General features: G+C 43.1%; 1 protein-coding gene across 6 annotated transcripts in view; it reads left to right on the top strand.

Moving 5' to 3' along the window:
* ABCC5 (ATP binding cassette subfamily C member 5) overlaps positions 1 to 18,242 on the top strand; it is an 86,850-nt gene that overhangs the window by 22,655 nt on the left and 45,953 nt on the right. For 3 of the 6 annotated variants that reach the window (XM_034999692.1, XM_034999693.1, XM_034999694.1), the window contains exons 3-10: positions 5,654 to 5,811; positions 6,016 to 6,171; positions 6,851 to 6,998; positions 11,911 to 12,144; positions 12,297 to 12,470; positions 13,066 to 13,213; positions 15,322 to 15,470; positions 16,098 to 16,205. In XM_034999692.1, coding sequence (XP_034855583.1) covers positions 5,654 to 5,811; positions 6,016 to 6,171; positions 6,851 to 6,998; positions 11,911 to 12,144; positions 12,297 to 12,470; positions 13,066 to 13,213; positions 15,322 to 15,470; positions 16,098 to 16,205 — 1,275 coding nt within the window. Of the gene's footprint in view, positions 1 to 5,653; positions 5,812 to 6,015; positions 6,172 to 6,850; positions 6,999 to 9,435; positions 11,551 to 11,910; positions 12,145 to 12,296; positions 12,471 to 13,065; positions 13,214 to 15,321; positions 15,471 to 16,097; positions 16,206 to 18,242 lie in introns of those variants that run through there. The other 3 variants (XM_034999697.1, XM_034999696.1, XM_034999695.1) reach the window with 3 other exon arrangements.

Below are 18,242 nucleotides of genomic sequence, written 5' to 3'. Positions count from 1 at the left end.
ACCAGTCTGGAGTGATCTGCCTCTTTCTTCAGGCTCTCCTTGCCCTGCATGCATGTACAGGGACCAGTTTGCAAAGCAGCAGTTCTCTTTTGCAATAATACTGGAATACAGATTGTATAATAAGGTTAATTGAGCAAACTGGATAGATGGCTAATTGCTAGGAGCTACACTCTGTAATCCTGTAATCCCCATTATTTAGGAATTTATCCTAAGTAATCCAGAAAGAAAAAAAAATTAATTATTTATCATACTATTAATAATAAGCAAAACAGTGGAGAATCTAAACAGAAATAGAATGGTTAAGAAGATTCCTCAGTGGTATATCACAGAGTATTAAATGATAATAATGCAGATTGTGAGCCAACATGAAGGTATTTTAATTGGCTTTTTTTTTAGAGAGAGAGAGAATGTGTGCAAGTGAGTTAGCATGTGGGGGAGGGGCAGAGGGAGAAGGAGAGAGAGAATCTTAAGCAGGCTCCGCACTTAGCTTGGAGCCCCATACAGGGCTTGATTTTACAATGCTGAGATCCTGACTTGAGCCAAAATCAAGAGTTGGATGCTTAAATGACTGAGTCACCCAGGTGCCCCTTAATTGACATTTGAAAAATAGGTCCCAAGCTGTATACCGTGTCAGAGGCCAGGGATACAAACAAGAGTAATGTCTTACTTCACTGGAGCCTACACTCCAGGAGCTCTTACCAGAAGCAACCCATTGTAGTGGTCAGGTGTAGGGAAGACATAGGAGGGAGGAAATAAATTTTCTGATCCTAAAAGAGTCAGGAGATTATGACTGAATTCCTCTAAGTGAGAATCTGGCTCAGGTAAAGGATCAACAGCACCACTGGGCCTTGGTTGGACTGGGGTAGCTGGTTTCCCACCATCCCTGCAGTGGGGCCACCCCAACCGCTTGGGTTCTGGGACTGGCCCAGGGAGACTGCCCCTCTGCAGGGGGAACAGGGTGGGGTCAGAAAGGGGGCTGGCCCCCTCACCCATCACACACATTGGTGGGGAACCTGGTGCTAAACCATTCTTAGACAAGCTGCTTCTGAGTCTGGGTTTGTATCCAGCAGAGCACCTCCCTTGCTGGCATCTATAAAGAGTTAGCATTTGACACAAGGGTTTGTAAAAAGAAGAATAACGGGCACCTGGGTGGCTCAGTTGGTTAAGCGACTGCCTTCGGCTCAGGTCATGGTCCTGGAGTCCCGGGATCGAGTCCCGCATCGGGCTCCCTGCTCGGCAGGGAGTCTGCTTCTCCCTCTGACCCTCCCCCCTCTCGTGCTCTCTCACTCTCATTCTCTCTCTTTCATATAAATAAAATCTTAAAAAAAAAAAAAAAGAAGAATAACAACTGCAAAAATAAATAAATAAAAGAGTCAGGGAAAGCTAAAGGAGAGAGGAAATAGTTGAGGTAGGCTGTAAGATTTATCAGATGAATAATTGGGTAACATAGTTAATACGTACAAAATGTTTATTATATGCCCATACTTAGCTAAGTACTTTTCATTATCCCATTAGTTCCTCTCAACACTGTGATGGGTGCATGCACCATTGTAAAAATGAGTAAATAGAGCTTAAGGTGGCTAGGTAACGTGCTGAAGGTTGGTGGCAGAATCAGCACATGAACCCATGTCGCCTGTCTTCTAAAATCCATATTCAAAATCACTGTACTTCACAGTGGCCTCCAATTGTGAGAAAAGTCTATCTATGGAGGTATTAATATTTTAAGACCGAAGAGAAAATAGTTTTATTGGAGAAAGAGGATTTTCTCCTGATTTTTTAACATTCGAGAATCCTTGCCAACAGCTAAAACATCTGTTGCTTATTATTTTGAGAGACCTATCTCTGAAGGAGCTAGGTGCAGATACGCATAGATCCTCTCATCTGTCAGATATTTCCCTATCCTCAGCTAGGCAGTAAGATATGACAACAAGGTAGACGGTATAGGAAGCAGAAGGAAAAATGGGCTATGACTTGGAAAGTGGGTCACTTAGAGTGGCAACCTTTGATTCTCTTAGGTCAACAATGTAGACTTCTTTGTATCTCTATTGTGGGAATTCCTACTCCATGTTTAATTATTTTGTGAAAATTTGAGGATTGTGCAATTTCAACCACTTTTATGGGGCTTTGTCTTTGTCAGGATAAAATTATACTGAGTGCCTTGTTCTAAAATTAAAAGTAGTACAAGTGCCCTCAGTCTCTGTTATGTTGCAGGCATTTGGTAATGCTGGTATAGTACTCATGGTATGTCTGGGGTAATGAAACCTTGCCTGCCAACTCTCATCTGCGTCTTTTTATTTTTATTTTTATTATTTGGTGGGGGAAAGGAGGAGGGAGGGAGGAGGGGCAGAGGAAGAGGGAGAGAATCTTGAGCAGCTCCATGCTCTGTGCGGAGCCCGACATGGGCCTTGATCTCACGAGATCATGATCCAAGCCAAAACCAAGAGTCGGACACCTAACCAACTGAGCCACCCAGGCACCCCATCACCTGAGTCTTTTTTTTTTTTTTAAGATTTTATTTATTTATTTGAGAGAGAGAGAATGAGAGAGAGCACATGAGAGTGGGGAGGGTCAGAGGGAGAAGCAGACTCCCTGCTGAGCAGGGAGCCCGATGCAGGACTCAATCCCAGGACTCCAGGATCATGACCTGAGCCGAAGGCAGTCGCTTAACCAACTGAGCCATCCAGGCGCCCCAACACCTGAGTCTTTTTAAAGAACATCTGAATTTGGCATTCTCCAACACAGGAAGTCACTTATGACCCAGGAGATGATGGAACATGACATCATTATATATATCCAAAGGAACAGAACTCATGCAATAGGAGGATTTTGTTAAGTCCATTCGCTTTTCTGTTCATAGGTTTTGTTGAAAGCTGTAAGTTGGCATTTTAGAGATGAACAAAAATTAGTGTACTATACATGTAGCAATTGGCATATTCTTATTCCCATCTGGAACAGTCTTGCACGTAGGTGCTCAGTAAGCCATTTCTTGAAAGAATGCATAAAAGAAGGTGTGAAGATTTTTGTTTATTCTTAATGCTACTAGGCCATTCTTGTGTGAGAATATTAAGAGATGGCATGCCAAGTTTTCCTTTTCTGATGCTGCAATGTCAAAAGATTTTATAACTCTCTTAACTCTTGAACTTGGTTCTCCTAGGCAAAAGAACTAGGATAGCTAAACCAGTTATGAAAAGGAAGAATAAAGTTAGAGATATCACATGACCCTATTTTAAGACTTAATGTATAGCTACAGTAATCAAGTTAGTGGTATCAGTGGAGGAATAGACAAATAGGTCAATGGCATAGAGCCCAGAAATCAAACCACACAAGTATGGCCAACTGATTTTTACATAGGTACAAAAGCAATTTAAGGAAGAGATGATAGTCTTCTACATATGATGCTGGAATAATTGGACACTTATAGGCAAAAAAAAAAAAATTCTTCATCTAAGTCTTACACTTTATACAAAAATTAACTCAAGGTGAAAGATGGATTTAAATGTAGAAACTGTAAAATTTTTAGAAGAAAGCATAGGAGAAAAATATTCATGACCTAGGGTTAAATGAAGAGTTTGTAGACATGACATTAAAAAGCACAATCCGTAAAACAAAAAAATCAACAAATTAAGCTTGATCAAAATTTAAAACTTGTGCTCTGTAAATGGCCCTATTAAGAGAGAAAATATATTTGAATCATCTGACAAAAGACCTGAGCCCATAGTAGATAAAAAATTCTCTAAACTCAACACTAAGAAAACAATCCACTTAGACAATGGGCAAAAAATGAACAGATACTTCACCAAAAAAGAAATACAGGTGGCAGATAAGCACAGGAAAAGATGTTCCACATCATTAACCATTAGGGTAGTACAAATCAAAATGACAAGACCTAACCATGTGATGTCATTCTTTGCTTTAAGGTTTGCCTTAAGGCCCAGCATATAGTCCATTTTGGCAGATATCCAATGTGTATTTGAAGTGGTATTATTTTGATTTTTGTCTTCTTCTGAAGCTTTGGATATCTAAATAAGGCTGGTCCTTACAACATTCTGTACCTACTCTGTCCATAGTCCCAGTTTCTACTTCCTTATAGTAGGTATGTTTGTATTTTTAGTGTATCTTTCTCCTTTCTTAGCCCATTGGTTTTCTTCTCCTTGTGGTTATAGGCAGCTTATAGGTTCAAAAACCAAACAAAAACAAAAAGCCTACCTTTGTTGTGTACTTGACTCTCAGCAGCGTTTAGTTCATTGTTAGGTACCACAGTCCCTAACCAGGAAATAAGTGTTCACCTTATACCTAAGGACTTTATGTAAGAGTTAATTCTTGGTATTGACTCATTTGTCATGTTGTGTTCTTATTCTCTTGAAACTGCTCTACCTTGCCTTTGTCAAAAGGACAAAAACGTGTTTCCCAGTTGCCAAGGCTGTGTACTTTCCTGATATTAAGCAGTACCTTATCTTATCTGAAGATGCATAACTGTGTTGTGAACTAAAGCTATTGTATTTGAGGAGAGAGCTGCCTAGACATCCAGGTACCTCCATATACGAATTCATTTCTGCTAATATTTGAGTGGCCACTGTTCTCTTGGAAATGAGGTGGTGCATAAAAACCGAGACTCTGCCTTGTGTAAGACACAGTGTGGTAGGTGCTGCACCACTTAACTTTTTCTTGATTTGGGGATCTATTCTTTCTTGCTCTTTCACAGTCATTGCTGGAAATCTTTGTGATAATGTGAGAAAAGGATGACGTACTTATTATCCTTGTCTGAGGAAAACAATGCCTCTGTTTCCACAACAGGAGGGGGGTAAACTTTGAGTTACTTTTAGGGTAAACAAGGGTAGAGGTGTTCAGATTCTTGGCTCATCCTCTTCTGCCTCAGTTAGACTTTGAGTGATATGCCTTTTTGTTAATGTGATTAATTGGAATTTATAAGCTTAGTGGTAAATATGGTTAATTCTATTTCAACTCATGAGACCTTGTGCTTCATGCTGCATACATCTGCGTATTGGAGCTCTTTAGCTGTGCACAGGGTGAGAACCCCTGTTGTGCTGTCCCTGTTGCTGATAAAGGAGAGAGAGGGGAGACTTGTGTACATACTGGCTTTTCTGTGTGACAGAGCTGTTTAATTGGGGGTGATTGTGAAGTTTTTGTCATAGCAAATGGACAGGAGAATTTGCAGTTAGTAGTACATTGATTGATTCTCAGTCCACATTGGGAAACATTTTGGTGATAGAAACGTAAGTTTTCGAATGTACAACACAAAGAGTGAACTGTGTATTTTATGTAATGTAACATATCAATATTGGTTCATCAGTTGTAACAAACGTCCCACCCTAATGCAAGATGTCGCTAATGGGGGAAACAGATGGGGAAGAGACAGGGAGATGAGGAGGTATACGGGAACTCTCTGTGCTTTTTGTTCAGTTTTTCTGAACCTAAAAGTGCTCAAGAGTTGAGAAGTTTTAAGTAACTGGTTGAATGTTCCTTAAGCAAGTTCTTAGCATACAAGTTCGTGTTTAACCCTGACCCTTGGGATTTCTCAGGTAAGACCAATCTGGTTTGCAGTTTGAGCTGTTACGTCAGGTAGATTTGCCCCTCTGTTTTTCTGATGTTCATTAACTGTGCTTTTGCCTCTTCTCTGTCTCTATTGAAACAGTTGGAATGCCAAGATGCCTTGGAAACAGCAGCCCGAGCTGAGGGCCTTTCCCTGGATGCCTCCATGCATTCTCAGATCAGAATCCTGGATGAGGAACATCCCAAGGGAAAGTACCATCATAGCTTAAGTGCTCTGAAGCCCATCCGGACCACTTCCAAGTAAGAGGCTCTACCAGCTAATGACTTGTCTGTGAAGCACCAAAAGCGTTTTTGAAAATTCGGGCTAAATTCGGGCTAAGATTAGACCATTTGGGAAGACCCGTTGTTAGTCAGGAGCTCTGTTTACGAAACAGTGTCTCATAAATGCTGGCTAGCCTCTCTGTATGCATTGACAATTTTGTGTTTTGGGTTTTCTCTCCTTAGACACCAGCACCCAGTGGACAATGCTGGGCTCTTCTCCTGCATGACTTTTTCTTGGCTTTCTCCTCTGGCCCGCATGGCCCACAGGAAGGGGGAGCTCTCAATGGAGGACGTGTGGTCTTTGTCCAAGTACGAGTCTTCCGATGTGAACTGCAGAAGGTAGGCTTCTCTGGTCCGCCCTTGTCTCCCATATAGTGGGTGCATAGGGCCTGAGCTAGGAGGGGGGGTCCGGCAGTGTGATGCCCTCAGCTCTGTGTTCTTTTAGGATCTGAGCTGTCCTGCGGAGGGAGGGTAGCCTGGGGATGACTTTCTCTTTGCTCTTCTGCTTTATCTCCTATTTCACCTTTAATCCTGTTTTAACCACGGGCTTTCTCTCTCTCTCTCAGCCCCGCTTCTCTTCCTGAGTCTACAGGGAAATTATGTTGCTGCCTTGTGACAGAATACATTTTTGTGGTAGCTGATTATCATGACTAAAATCTAGTTTGCAACTTTACATTTGACCACAGGATCCTTCAGAAAGGGTTGGGGGCCCTTGAGAAAGGAAGTTCTTAGCCAGAAACGAATTCTATTCAGGGATAATTTTTCTGGGTGGGAAGGAAGGACTTCGGTTCTCATCATTTTCCATATCCCGAGAGGCTCCCTCCCTATACAGGGTAAATATGTAGTTGCCCAGAAAGGGTGTGTTTTTCCCTGAAGGTGAGGTCCATGTACATAGTTTAAAGAAGAGGCTCGTGTGAGTGGTGTCAAAGCCTGGAGACAGAAAGCAATGGCAGGAGGGAATCTAGGGTCTCTGTTCACCTGGGCAGACGTGTAACGGAGGACATGTGCCCTTGTTAAGACTAGAGAGACTGTGGCAAGAAGAGCTGAACGAAGTTGGGCCAGACGCTGCTTCCCTCCGAAGGGTTGTGTGGATCTTCTGCCGCACCAGGCTCATCCTCTCCATCGTGTGCCTGATGATCACGCAGCTGGCTGGCTTCAGTGGACCAGTAAGTTCTAACCATCCTTTCTGACAGTCTCCAGGGGCCCGGCCACGGCCAGCTCTAACACTCTTGTTCTGTTGCAGGGGTTGTGCTCACCGGTGGGCTAGTTAGCAGCCTTAGTGATGCCTCTAGGTCTGTTGAAAGGGAACGGTTGATTTTGGAGTGAATGGTGGCTGGTCCACAGCCGGAAGGATGAGGGGCCGTGTTGCCAGAGAAGAGCCGGAAGCGGCTCGCTCTCCTGGGGCGGGTGAAGACACGAACGATTCCGGCTCTGCGCAGGATGGTGCTTCTTTGTTGCGTGTTGCCATGAAATGACAGTCTTGGTTTGGGGCGAGGTGTCTGGCGGTGCTGAGAGTGGGCGAGAGCAGTGTGGTGTGGCGTAGGCGGCTGGGCTCGTGCTGGTGACGCACCGCACGCCTGGGGGCAGAGCTGTCACGTGTTTGGCGGTTCCACGGCCAGGGAGCCTGAAGAAGCCCGAGGAGCCTTGAGGCTTTTTTTTAGAGTCCAACCTGGAGTCTACTTTAAGTGTTGGTTTATAGTGTAAATCGTGTGGCAGGTGTCGGGGTGGCAGCCGTGGTTTTTCCTAGTGCGTGCTGAAGCAGAGTAGGTGAGAGAGTGACGTTCACACTGTTTCCTGGACACCTGTTTCTTACACCTGCTGTGCTGCCTGACACTTGAGACTTTGATTAAATCTATTCTCTGCATATTTGCCTTGAGGCATCGGAGCAGTAGTTCTCCTTATACTGTGCGTTTTCCGTGTGTGGGTAAGCTGGAGGTTCATGGTTCTGGTAAGTATGTGCCTAAGATGCATGGTGATTAGGTAAAACTAATTTGCAGTTTTTCTGTTTTATTTCTGTTGTTGTTGTCTGTTTGTTTGTTTGTTTGTTTTTAAATGTTTGATGCCTTTTTAAAAGTTCTGATCTCTTTTCTGAAGCAGAGAACACTACTTTTCTGGTATTAGGTTTCTATATTAATTGAGCAACTAACACACTTTTGTATAAGTTTTAAGTAAGAGAGACCATGTAAGTGAATATTATGTTACTGACCAAAATGGCAAACATTTTCATAGGACCAGCTTCCCCCAAGAAGAGCTTCTGTCATTGTTTCACTACAGGGCTGGTGGCTGCTCTGGATCTTCTGTAGAATTCTTTGAGCTGGGTAGCACAGTATATAGGCTTTCTTGATTCCATTTGGCCAGTGCAAGAAGTTGATTGGCTCCCCCCATCCAAAAAAAAGAAAAAGAAAAACCAACAAAAAACAAAACAAACAAAAAAAAAGGTGGGGGGGGGAAGAAATACCATAGATTGTTGAGATTTTAATTTTTTATTTGGGAAAAAAAGCTACCTATGCATGTTCAGTTTGGGGGCCTACAGTCACTCCCTTGAGCATCTGCATATTCTTTTATCTCTCTCTTAAGGTACGGCATACTGGAATGCTAACTCTAGTAAAATCTTCTAGGTACCAGGGAACACCGAGAACCTTCCTTTAACAGGAAAACAGCATGCACACTTTTCCTTCTCTCTACCCTCTTGCATAAGAGCAACTTAAGGCCTGTGTTATTTCATAAGATCCCATCCTAGAACAATTGAGAAAGCAATGGTCCCATCCATAGTCTCTCTAAATGATAAAAAGATTTAAAACTACAAGCAAACTTCTTTTTTTGGAGTACCAATTCAAATAAATTTCTTTTTAAATTGGAAATTGAAGAATCAGCCTGGTTTTGAGATTAGTGCTAGCAATGAGCATACCTTCTGTTCTGTGGATTTAAATCCTTTCAAGGAACACCCATTTTAGATTTTTGCACATTTTCTAATATGGCACAACTTTCAAACTGGCTTAGTCTGTTCTTACAGAAATCTGTGTAAGAACCGACTCCCCAGATAGGGGGATATTTCTTTTCTCCCCTCAGGCATCGCTGAACCTTGGTAGCCATATGCAGAATATACGAATAAACGACCAAGTTCGTGTGTAGGTATGTTTTTTTAACTGGCCGGACGATCCAAGGTTTCAGTGATGCCAGTGGACCAGAGCTCTGTGCAGAGTGTCCAGAGGTCACAATAGTGTTAATGGAGTACCAGAAAGCTTAAGGGTATGGTCCTGACCTAAGATGAGTGGCCAGACTTGCTAAAGTTAGAGACGATATGTGGCCTTCTTGGATACGAACAGTTTAAAAAGACCAGGCCTGACCTATGATTTCTGTGTAAAGAATTAGCATCCACCCTGTAGATCTGCAAGAGAAGGCTACCTCCTGCAGTGCTGTATCTTGGTGAATGCTAACTCTGCTCAGGGGCCTTTTGGGGGAAAGGGCAGTGAATAGCCTCTAGAGAGGTAAGTTTCCCACCCTTCCAGCCTCCCCCCAGCTGCAGCTTGCTTGATGCTGTCAGGATCTGGATTTGGGGGGAGTCTCTCTGTAGTGGAACCAGTGACAGAAGCTGTTCTTTAGAATTTTCAGGATGGCTGTATTCTGCGGTCAGAATGAGAGAGTCAAGCTGGGCAGAATCTCTCGCCAAGAGTTCAGGTAAGGTAATGTTTATTCACTGGGAATGCTTTCCACAGCCAGACAGCTATGCTGACAATCTCTCGAGTTTTTCTCCCAGTTTGTTTACGTTTAAATGATAAGTTTGTAACTTTTTTAAAACTAAATTTGGGTTGGATTTTTTTCATGAAAACTTTTTTTTCTTTATCCCATACATACAAAATGGCTTGAAATGTAATTGTTTTTTTAAAGAACCCTATGTGTTGGAAATTCTTTAATCTGCTGTTTCCTCTTTTCCCCCCCCTCCGAAAATTTTACATAATGTAAGCTTCATTATGTCTTTTACCTTCCCCCGGCTCCCCACCTCCGGGAGGTACTAATGCTCTTACCCAGTGCTGAAAAATGGCACTGTAAAGGTATGGGAAGGAAGGAACCCCAAACTACAACCTGCTGTCCTTTCACGCCTTCCTCTGGAGACTGTTCCATCAGTGCTGAGGCGTGTGAGAAAAATGCTTTACGGCACCGCCATCTTACTGAGTTGCTTCACGTGAGGAAAAATGGGGTTTTGACCCTGCCACTCAGTGACTCAGTTCCACATTTTGGATTGCATACTGGAAAAGAAGCCAATCTTCTTGCTAGTAAACCAACAACCCAGCTGTATGCAGTGGTGACCCAAACAATGGATATAAACCTAAAAATCCGAGGGAGGGGAGACGTGGAATACAATAGTTCTCGGGATCTGAAATCTCCTATTTATTTGATCAGGTTATTTACTGACGCTTGACAGAAATCTGATTGGTGGGGATCTCTTAGGATCTGGCGGACATCTGGTATTAATTTCCTTCCAGGAAAAATGAGAAATGCCAGTTAACCCAGAGAGCATCTGGGTTCTGGAATTCAGCATTAGCCGCCTCAGGACAATTGTGTCTGGCCTCCATTTTTGTCTGTCGTTCAGAGCTGGCTTCCACCTACAAGTACCCTGTGCTATAAGGATCCGGGGTAGTTGGGTGGATGGGGTTTCTCGTTCTTTTTTTTTTTTTTTTCCCCCTTCCTTCAGGGTAGGGGATCGGTTTGGCTTTCTTTTGTTATGGTTTGTTTTCTCTCATTTTCGGCAAGATCAATTTTAGCTGCAAGGACTTGAAAAAAAGACTCTGAAGGATGCCGCCCCATTTTTCCTTGAGGCCTAGATTTTTGTATTCTGTCCTGAACAGAAGTCCTCCGTCACAGCCTGCTGAACCAGTAGCACCCAGGGATTTTTTTTTTTTTTTTAAGCAGAGGTCCCTCTTTGGGGGGAGTTTTTAGTTTAGTTTTGTTTTTTTTTTTAATTCTCTTTCCTTAGCAGCAAGGTCTTATTCTCGGAGAATCTACCCCATTGCAGACTCACTGCAACTTCAGGAGCCTTAATCGATTAAGTGCCGTCAGCTCGATGTACTACTCCGGACTCTGGCAACAGCTATGGGTTCTATTCTGTATTTCCACTGTGTGTAGCGAAAACAACGGTCGGAGGCCAGATGACGTGTTAGATGGCCAGCCTTGTAAAAACTCGACTCTGTATGTTCCCATGTATGTTACCGCAATGCTCCTTCTGTTGTACAGTCTGTGAGATACTCTTTGAAGATGGTACTTTTATTTTCTATTTTGTTTCATTTTCAATAAAAGTACATTACCTCCCACTTGCTGGTGTTGAATCCTGTCGCTGAATGTGCCTTGTGTGAGTGTGTGCTCCGGCGTTGCAGGACCTCAGAGCTGGAGGTGGCGCTCGGTGGTTCTTGGGGGCTGGCTGCCTTCCCTCCCCGCGGGTGGTGGTAGACATATGCTACCTGAGGTAACACGTTTTCGTTTTTGGGAGGGAGTGGGGAGTGGGGAGGGCCCACGGGAGGGTTTCTGGATTTTGGAATAGTCTGCTTTGTTTGCTCTCTTCTGTACTATTAAACTGCCGATGTTTATTTTCAGGAATGTTTTGCAAATGCACTTCTCACTCTTCCCCAGTCCAACTGTAGGTACACTGTTCCTTTTTATCAAATAAGCACGTTTGAAACGATCCAAAAAAAAAAAAAAAAAAGGGTCTTAATTTCATTTAAAGACATGTATCAATGTGTGGAGAGACTGGAGTAAGGTCAAATATATACTTTTTAATGACCGTGTGTTTAGAATTAATTTCAGCTTATGGACAGGTTTATGTTACATTAGAAAGAGGAACGGTTTTGGTGGTGTCCTTAAGGAAGAAAACAACCCAGATGAGGCCGACCTCCCGCGAAACGCCTCGAGTAAATATCCGCGGCCGAGTCGTCAGTCGTATTTGGTCCTTCAAGGTCTTCCTCTGCTTCTGTATGTAGCGCTGTCACAGTGGAGCTGCTTCCTCTTTCTAACTTAACATAAAACTGCGGCATGGTGTGTGGGTGCCGTGGAGATGTTGACAGTGGTGTGTGTTTCTCCCTGTAGGCCTTCGTGGTGAAACACCTCTTGGAATACACCCAGGTCACAGATTCTAACCTCAAGTACAGCTTGCTGTTAGTCCTGGGCCTCCTCCTGACGGAAGTCGTGCGCTCGTGGTCACTCGCGCTGACTTGGGCATTGAATTACCGAACTGGTGTCCGCCTGCGGGGGGCCATCCTAACCATGGCATTTAAGAAGATCCTTAAGCTAAAGAACATTAAAGAGAAGTCTGTGGGTGAGGTGAGTGAGGGGTGTTTGCTTCAGGGCAGAGAGAAAGCTCCCGGCTTGAGCTCTTTCTTTCATTTGGATCTCTGCTTTGCCCTTCATCTTCCTCCTGAGACAAGTGACTGGGGTCCTTGCGGGGTCCTCTCATTGCTCTTTGTGTCTCGTAGCTCATCAACCTGTGCTCCAACGACGGGCAGAGGATGTTCGAAGCAGCCGCTGTGGGCAGCTTGTTGGCTGGAGGACCCATTGTTGCCATCTTAGGCATGATTTATAACGTAATTATTCTAGGACCAACAGGCTTCCTAGGATCAGCTGTTTTTATCCTCTTTTATCCAGCAATGGTGAGTAAGCCTCCTTGCTGTATCGTAGCAGCTTCTCCTTAAACTTCTCCACTAGGTTGTATATAGTAGGCGTCGCTGAGGTGTCACATCTCTGATTGGAAATTTCCTCAGAGCAGGTACCTGGTTTGGAAAAGTCTGGAAAGAGCTAGGCAGTGTTCAGTCCCTAGGCAGAATTTTGTCTTGAGAGGAAGTAAGATGTCCTGTGAATAAAGGCCATGACTCTTAAGGAGATTTTAAAAAGAGAGTCTGAGTGAAGGAGGAGGCCAGCAGCTGAACTCTGCCCTTAAGAACACGGTAGTGTCTGAGTCCCTTCGTCTCAATTTGCTGCTGATAGGACTCTGCTGCTTCCCTTTGGTAGCACTCAGTAACCACAATGAGAACAAATACTTTACTTGTCTTAACTTCCTTACAAAAGGATAAGAATTAAATAATATTTTATTATAATTTAAAAGACCACTTTTATTAAAAGGCAGTGCAACTACATGATGCTCATTTTATTTATAATAATCTTAAACAGATTTATTTCCCAGAAAGACTAGACAGTTCTTAAATTTGAATAAGCCCTGACTTGGCATGACATCGCTTTTCCTTTCAGATGTTTGTATCACGGATCACTGCATATTTCAGGAGAAAATGTGTGACCACCACAGATGAACGTGTCCAGAAGATGAATGAAGTCCTCACTTACATTAAATTTATTAAAATGTATGCCTGGGTCAAAGCATTTTCTCAAATTGTTCAAAGTGAGTTTACAGATTTCATATGTGCATGTGGCATAAGGTCCTTGCTTCCTGAGCACATTAGCTGCTAGGAACCCTAATGTCATAGGATCATAATATCTTCTTATAATATCTTATGATCTTTATACTGAAAGGGATTTTAGAGACTTGAACTCATAATCTTATCTCGCATAGGAGGAAATTAAGACCAGAAAATTGTGATTTTTTTTTCCCCCAAGATAACTAAGCTAGTTATAAGCAGTTCATTCAGTTGCAAACCCCCCTATCTATACTGTCATCCTACCTGTAATTTTGTGGCCTGTCTATGAAGACATCACAGAAAACGTTATCAAGTTGTCTTCTGAGAGCTCCCCCCTTCCCTACCTGCCAAAGGCGCGTGTGCATCGCAGGTGTGAGATGTGTGAGGTGTAAGATCCTGGGGGAGGGGGAGAAGGGCCGCACTGGGGGTCAGGACAGCTGGACTCTGGGCCTGCCTCAGCTACTCGGTCATCGGGGTTTTTGGTTTGTTGTTTTATTCTTATCTTTTCAAACAATTGACTTATGTTGAGTCACAAGGCCCCATCCTGGTCCTATCCTGCTTCTCCTGATCAGTAAATTCAATGCACACATAAACATGTCTAATATGTGAATGCCACAACGCTTAGAGGAATCATTGGCATTAGACTGGACATTCAAAAAGGTCTCAACAGAAGTTGGAAAAATGGGCCTTAAAAAAAGGTGGCATTTCAGAAGGGTACATTTAAAGGCACTTTAGAGTTGAAAAAAGAAGGCATGTTTCCATTTAAACTTACTTCATAAAAGATGTGGGCTGTTCATTGACCATCACCTCACAGTGAGCTAACTTGAATACAGTGCAGTTACAAAAGTTAATGCAGTTTTAGGTTGAATAGAAATCCAGTGTTCAGATCAAGGAAGCTGTTTTATTTTAACTGTCTGATTTATCAATTAAACCTTCAGGAACATTGTGTCCAGTTCATAAACTTTATTTATCAGTGGTCATCAGGAGGAGGTGGCCACTCAGAGGTGTCCAGCAGTGGGTTAGGCAACTTTCATTGCCAGTGGAATGGAACCGATGGATGCTAATTGGGTATCTGCCAAGCATGTTGCAAGCAGGGTGACTGCTGATGGTCCTTTCTGCCTCTCTCATTCTGTGGTTTTATAATTTTCTTTCTGAGAGGCCACTCATCCTTCAGCCCCTGACTTTGGTATCTTTACCTCTGTATATTGGTTTGAAGAGTGTTCTTTCTCATTATGGACTTAGGCAAGGTATATGGTAAATGTGAAAGCAATGGGTTAGATTTTTTAAAATATGACATATGAGCTAGCTCTGAAGATAGTTCCCAATGTCTTGAGCAGTGGTAATACTCTAAGGTCAGTACAAAGCTTCTCAGAAGAATTGCTTTTATGTTTAAAAACTTTTAAAAACACACACACATACACATACACAAAACTTGCCACTTTATTGTCATACCTCCTACTCCATGGTCTTTAGTACTCTAGGGTTGCACTGTTAATAAGGGTCTCTGTTTTGCAAATATTTAAGAAAAATCATTCTGCCTACAAAAATTGTATTTCACTCATCTTCTGTCAATCATCTCACTGCTTTTTGTGTGAAAGCCTCTACCCAGCACTGACATACGGTAGGCACTGTAATAAATCTGCGTTCTTTTTAAATTCTCCATTACCGTGGTGTAGTCTTCCCTGTTGTTTGCTGGAAATAAACAACAACCAGGTAGGCAAACAAAACTGCCATTTGCAGATACAATTACTGTGTTCATCCCTTCTAGATGTAAGATGTTTGCAAGAAAAACCAGACTGAAGGCAGAAGATGTTCATTGCACTGATATGTAGGGACTGCTTTCTGTTAGATTCATTCTGTGACTTGATTCCATTTCAAACCTCAGGCTTATGTACCAGCATTAATAGTGATAACTCTTAGTCATGTTGACCTAGGTTTTGCATCATGGGTGTTAAGGAGTTGTTTTAAAACCTATGTGGCTGAAGACCTACCAAGTCTTCTTTGGTGACAGAGGGCCAATATCCCACGGTTTCTTTTGACTTGCTTTAAAATTGGCTTGCTTTTCATCAGTTGGCTTGCTTTTTATTCTTAGAAATCCGAGAGGAGGAACGTCGGATCTTGGAAAAAGCTGGGTACTTTCAGAGCATCACTGTTGGAGTGGCTCCCATTGTGATGGTGATTGCCAGTGTGGTGACCTTCTCTGTTCACATGACCCTTGGCTTTGATCTCACCGCGGCCCAGGTCAGTGAACCCTCAGGGCTTGGGGAGATTTTAGAAATACCACATATAGAGATGTTCTGGTGCTCTTGTTTCTGGATTTTGAGATGCCCCCAGTAATCAGAAGGTATTTTTTCTTTCATGTGATTAAGCCAGGAAGAGTGGCGATTCAGCCCTAAGCACGGATAACATGTGGATTGTTTTAAATCAGCCCAACTTTGGATTTAATTCTGAAAATACAGATCATCCTTTGGTTCAGATTTACTGAGAATTTTAATTGCAGGTCTCATAAAAACTCTACCTTTAAAAAAAAGCATACATGGGGCACCTGGGTGGCTCAGTCGGTTAAGCATCCGACTCTTGATTTCGGCTCAGGTCATGATCTCAGGGTCGTGAGATCAAGCCCTATGTTGGGCTCCATGCCCAGGGGGACGTCTGCTTGGGATTCTGTCTCCCTCCTTTTCAGCCCCTCCCCCCCCACGCACATGCACATGCTCGCTCTCTCCAATAAATAAATGAATCTTAAAAAAAAAAGCATACGTGACTCATACCAATTTGACAGTCAGGTTGCTGCCTTCCTTAAATCGATGTCTTGTTATTTTTGTTGCAGATTCTCATCAAGCTCAGTTTCTTTTCTTTTCCTATTTCCAGGCTTTCACAGTGGTGACTGTCTTCAATTCCATGACTTTTGCTTTGAAAGTAACCCCATTCTCCGTAAAATCCCTCTCGGAAGCATCGGTTGCCGTTGACAGATTTAAGGTGAGAGGCTCCCTTCTCTTCCTCTATGTCAGGAGCCGTCCTGGCAAAGCCACAGCTGCCTTTATTCCAATGGGCCACACAAGGCTTTTGTTCACCTCTAGCTTTTTGTCCAGCTGGTAAGAAAGGGGGCAGTAGAGGAGAGTGAATTAAGGGATGGGAATAGTTACCTTTTCAAGTGAATGCGAAATTCTACTTTTTGTTGACAGCCCATCTAGTTCTGGGCTCCCAGGATTTTGTTCTCCTTCAGAGCGAGGCCCTTCTTCCTTGGCCTGACTTGGGTGTATGTCCTAAAAAACTCCTGGGCCTCTTTCGGTGATTCAAACCGGAAGATCCGAACTGTTAGGTGACTGTCAGCTTTTCCTCACCTTGATCTACCGTTGCATCGACCTCTACCAAAATGCTCTTGTCATTTTGATTGGTCGATATGCTACGCCCTTTTCCATACTTTCTTTTTCCTGCCCTGTAGTCACCACTCCTGATGCAGGGAATGCAGTGACATGGGAATAGTTGTATAATGAGATCATGTTGCAAAGTGCAGCTAAGGAAATATCAGGTTTTTTCTGGAGGTGGTTAGTTGATCATGCTTTAACTGTCTTCTTTATGCCTTCAGAGTAATACAAATAGATGATACAAGAGGTCGATAGATTCAGGAGGGTGAGGGGAAGAAGCAGCACCTGTGTGGGCTGGAATTCCTTGACAATGCCCCTGCAGGGAGTAGCTTCTACATTCCTGCCAAGCCTTCTTGTCTAGTGCAGAACAATGAAAAAACGATGCTGGTTGCTTGAAGGTTTGGGGGGAACAAATTGAGACGAATGGAGAATATGAAGAATGGAGAAGAGCTTTCCAAGATTTATTTATATTCTACTTGTTTACAGTTAACAAGGTGAATTTTGTTTGGGCAAGAATGCCAGTCCTCAGGAATGCATCCCCAGCTCTGTGCCCTCCCTCCCTCCAGCCTGGCTGCTAGAAGGCGAAGAGCCAGAGCCATAAAAAAGAAATAGTCTAATTGTAATCAGAGCTTTATATTGCTGAGTCTGCAATACCTAGTTATGGAAGAAAGCATATGTTTTGACCATAAGATTGTCCTCCTGTCATTGTTAGTTGATAATATAGGTTTGTTCACCCTATGTTTCTCAAGGGCTTTCTTTTCTTCCATTTACCAGTAGGGATTTGCATTTGCAGGTGGCTTTTCACACCACAGCTCCCTCCTCTATCCAGGGAACTTCAGAGTTAATAATAGAAGCAAAATCACCCACAGCTGTATTATATGCCCCTTGAGACTTCAGTTCCATTCTGTCTTATTCTTCTTGGCAGGCTCCTCCTGCCCCTCCTGTCTCTCCTCCTTCCCCCCACCCTCCCCTTCCCCTACCTTCTCCACCTGCTAGGAGGATGATAACAGGTAGAAAGGGGTAAGAAGCCACCTTGTGACTTTTCGGAGATTGTTGTCAGTAGAGGGTTGCCAGTTTTAGCAAATAAAGAGACAGGACCCCCAGTTAGTTAATAACCACATGGGATATACCTATACTACCAAATTATTCATTGTTTATCTAGAATCAAAATCTAACTAGATGTTCTGTATTTTATCTGGCAACCTCTGTCTCCTCTTCTGCTCAACAGATGTACTCTGAGTGCATGAGGGTTCTGTTTTGATAGTTGGTGTCCTATGGTAAAGTTGAGGTTTATGGTTTATGTACCTCTAAGATTCTGTTGTCCTGGCAGGTGCCAGTCCAAGTAGATATAAATTCAAGTGTTGTGAGTCCCTTGTGTGCCTCCGCATGTCTCAAGAGGAGGACAGGCTGCAGGGAGCCCATGGGAAGGAAATGGGGAAGGAGCTGTGCAAACTGGAGCACTGGCTTATTTTTTTAATAGTCCATGAGGCCTGAAAGATCCCTTTAATAACTCCTTAGAGGAGAGAAATGATGGGAATTCTGTCAGCGTATGGTTTTACTCTGAACGTGGTCAAAATATTTGGCATGTTACTCTTAGCTCAGTCAATCCAGAAGGCTCTGAACAAATGAAACCAACAGCTGTTTTTGG

Source organism: Mirounga leonina, unplaced genomic scaffold, assembly GCF_011800145.1.
Source record: "Mirounga leonina isolate KUSES-001 unplaced genomic scaffold, KU_Mleo_1.0 Mir_115, whole genome shotgun sequence".
Taxonomy (NCBI): domain Eukaryota; kingdom Metazoa; phylum Chordata; class Mammalia; order Carnivora; family Phocidae; genus Mirounga; species Mirounga leonina.
This window is presented reverse-complemented; position numbering and strand designations above follow the sequence as displayed.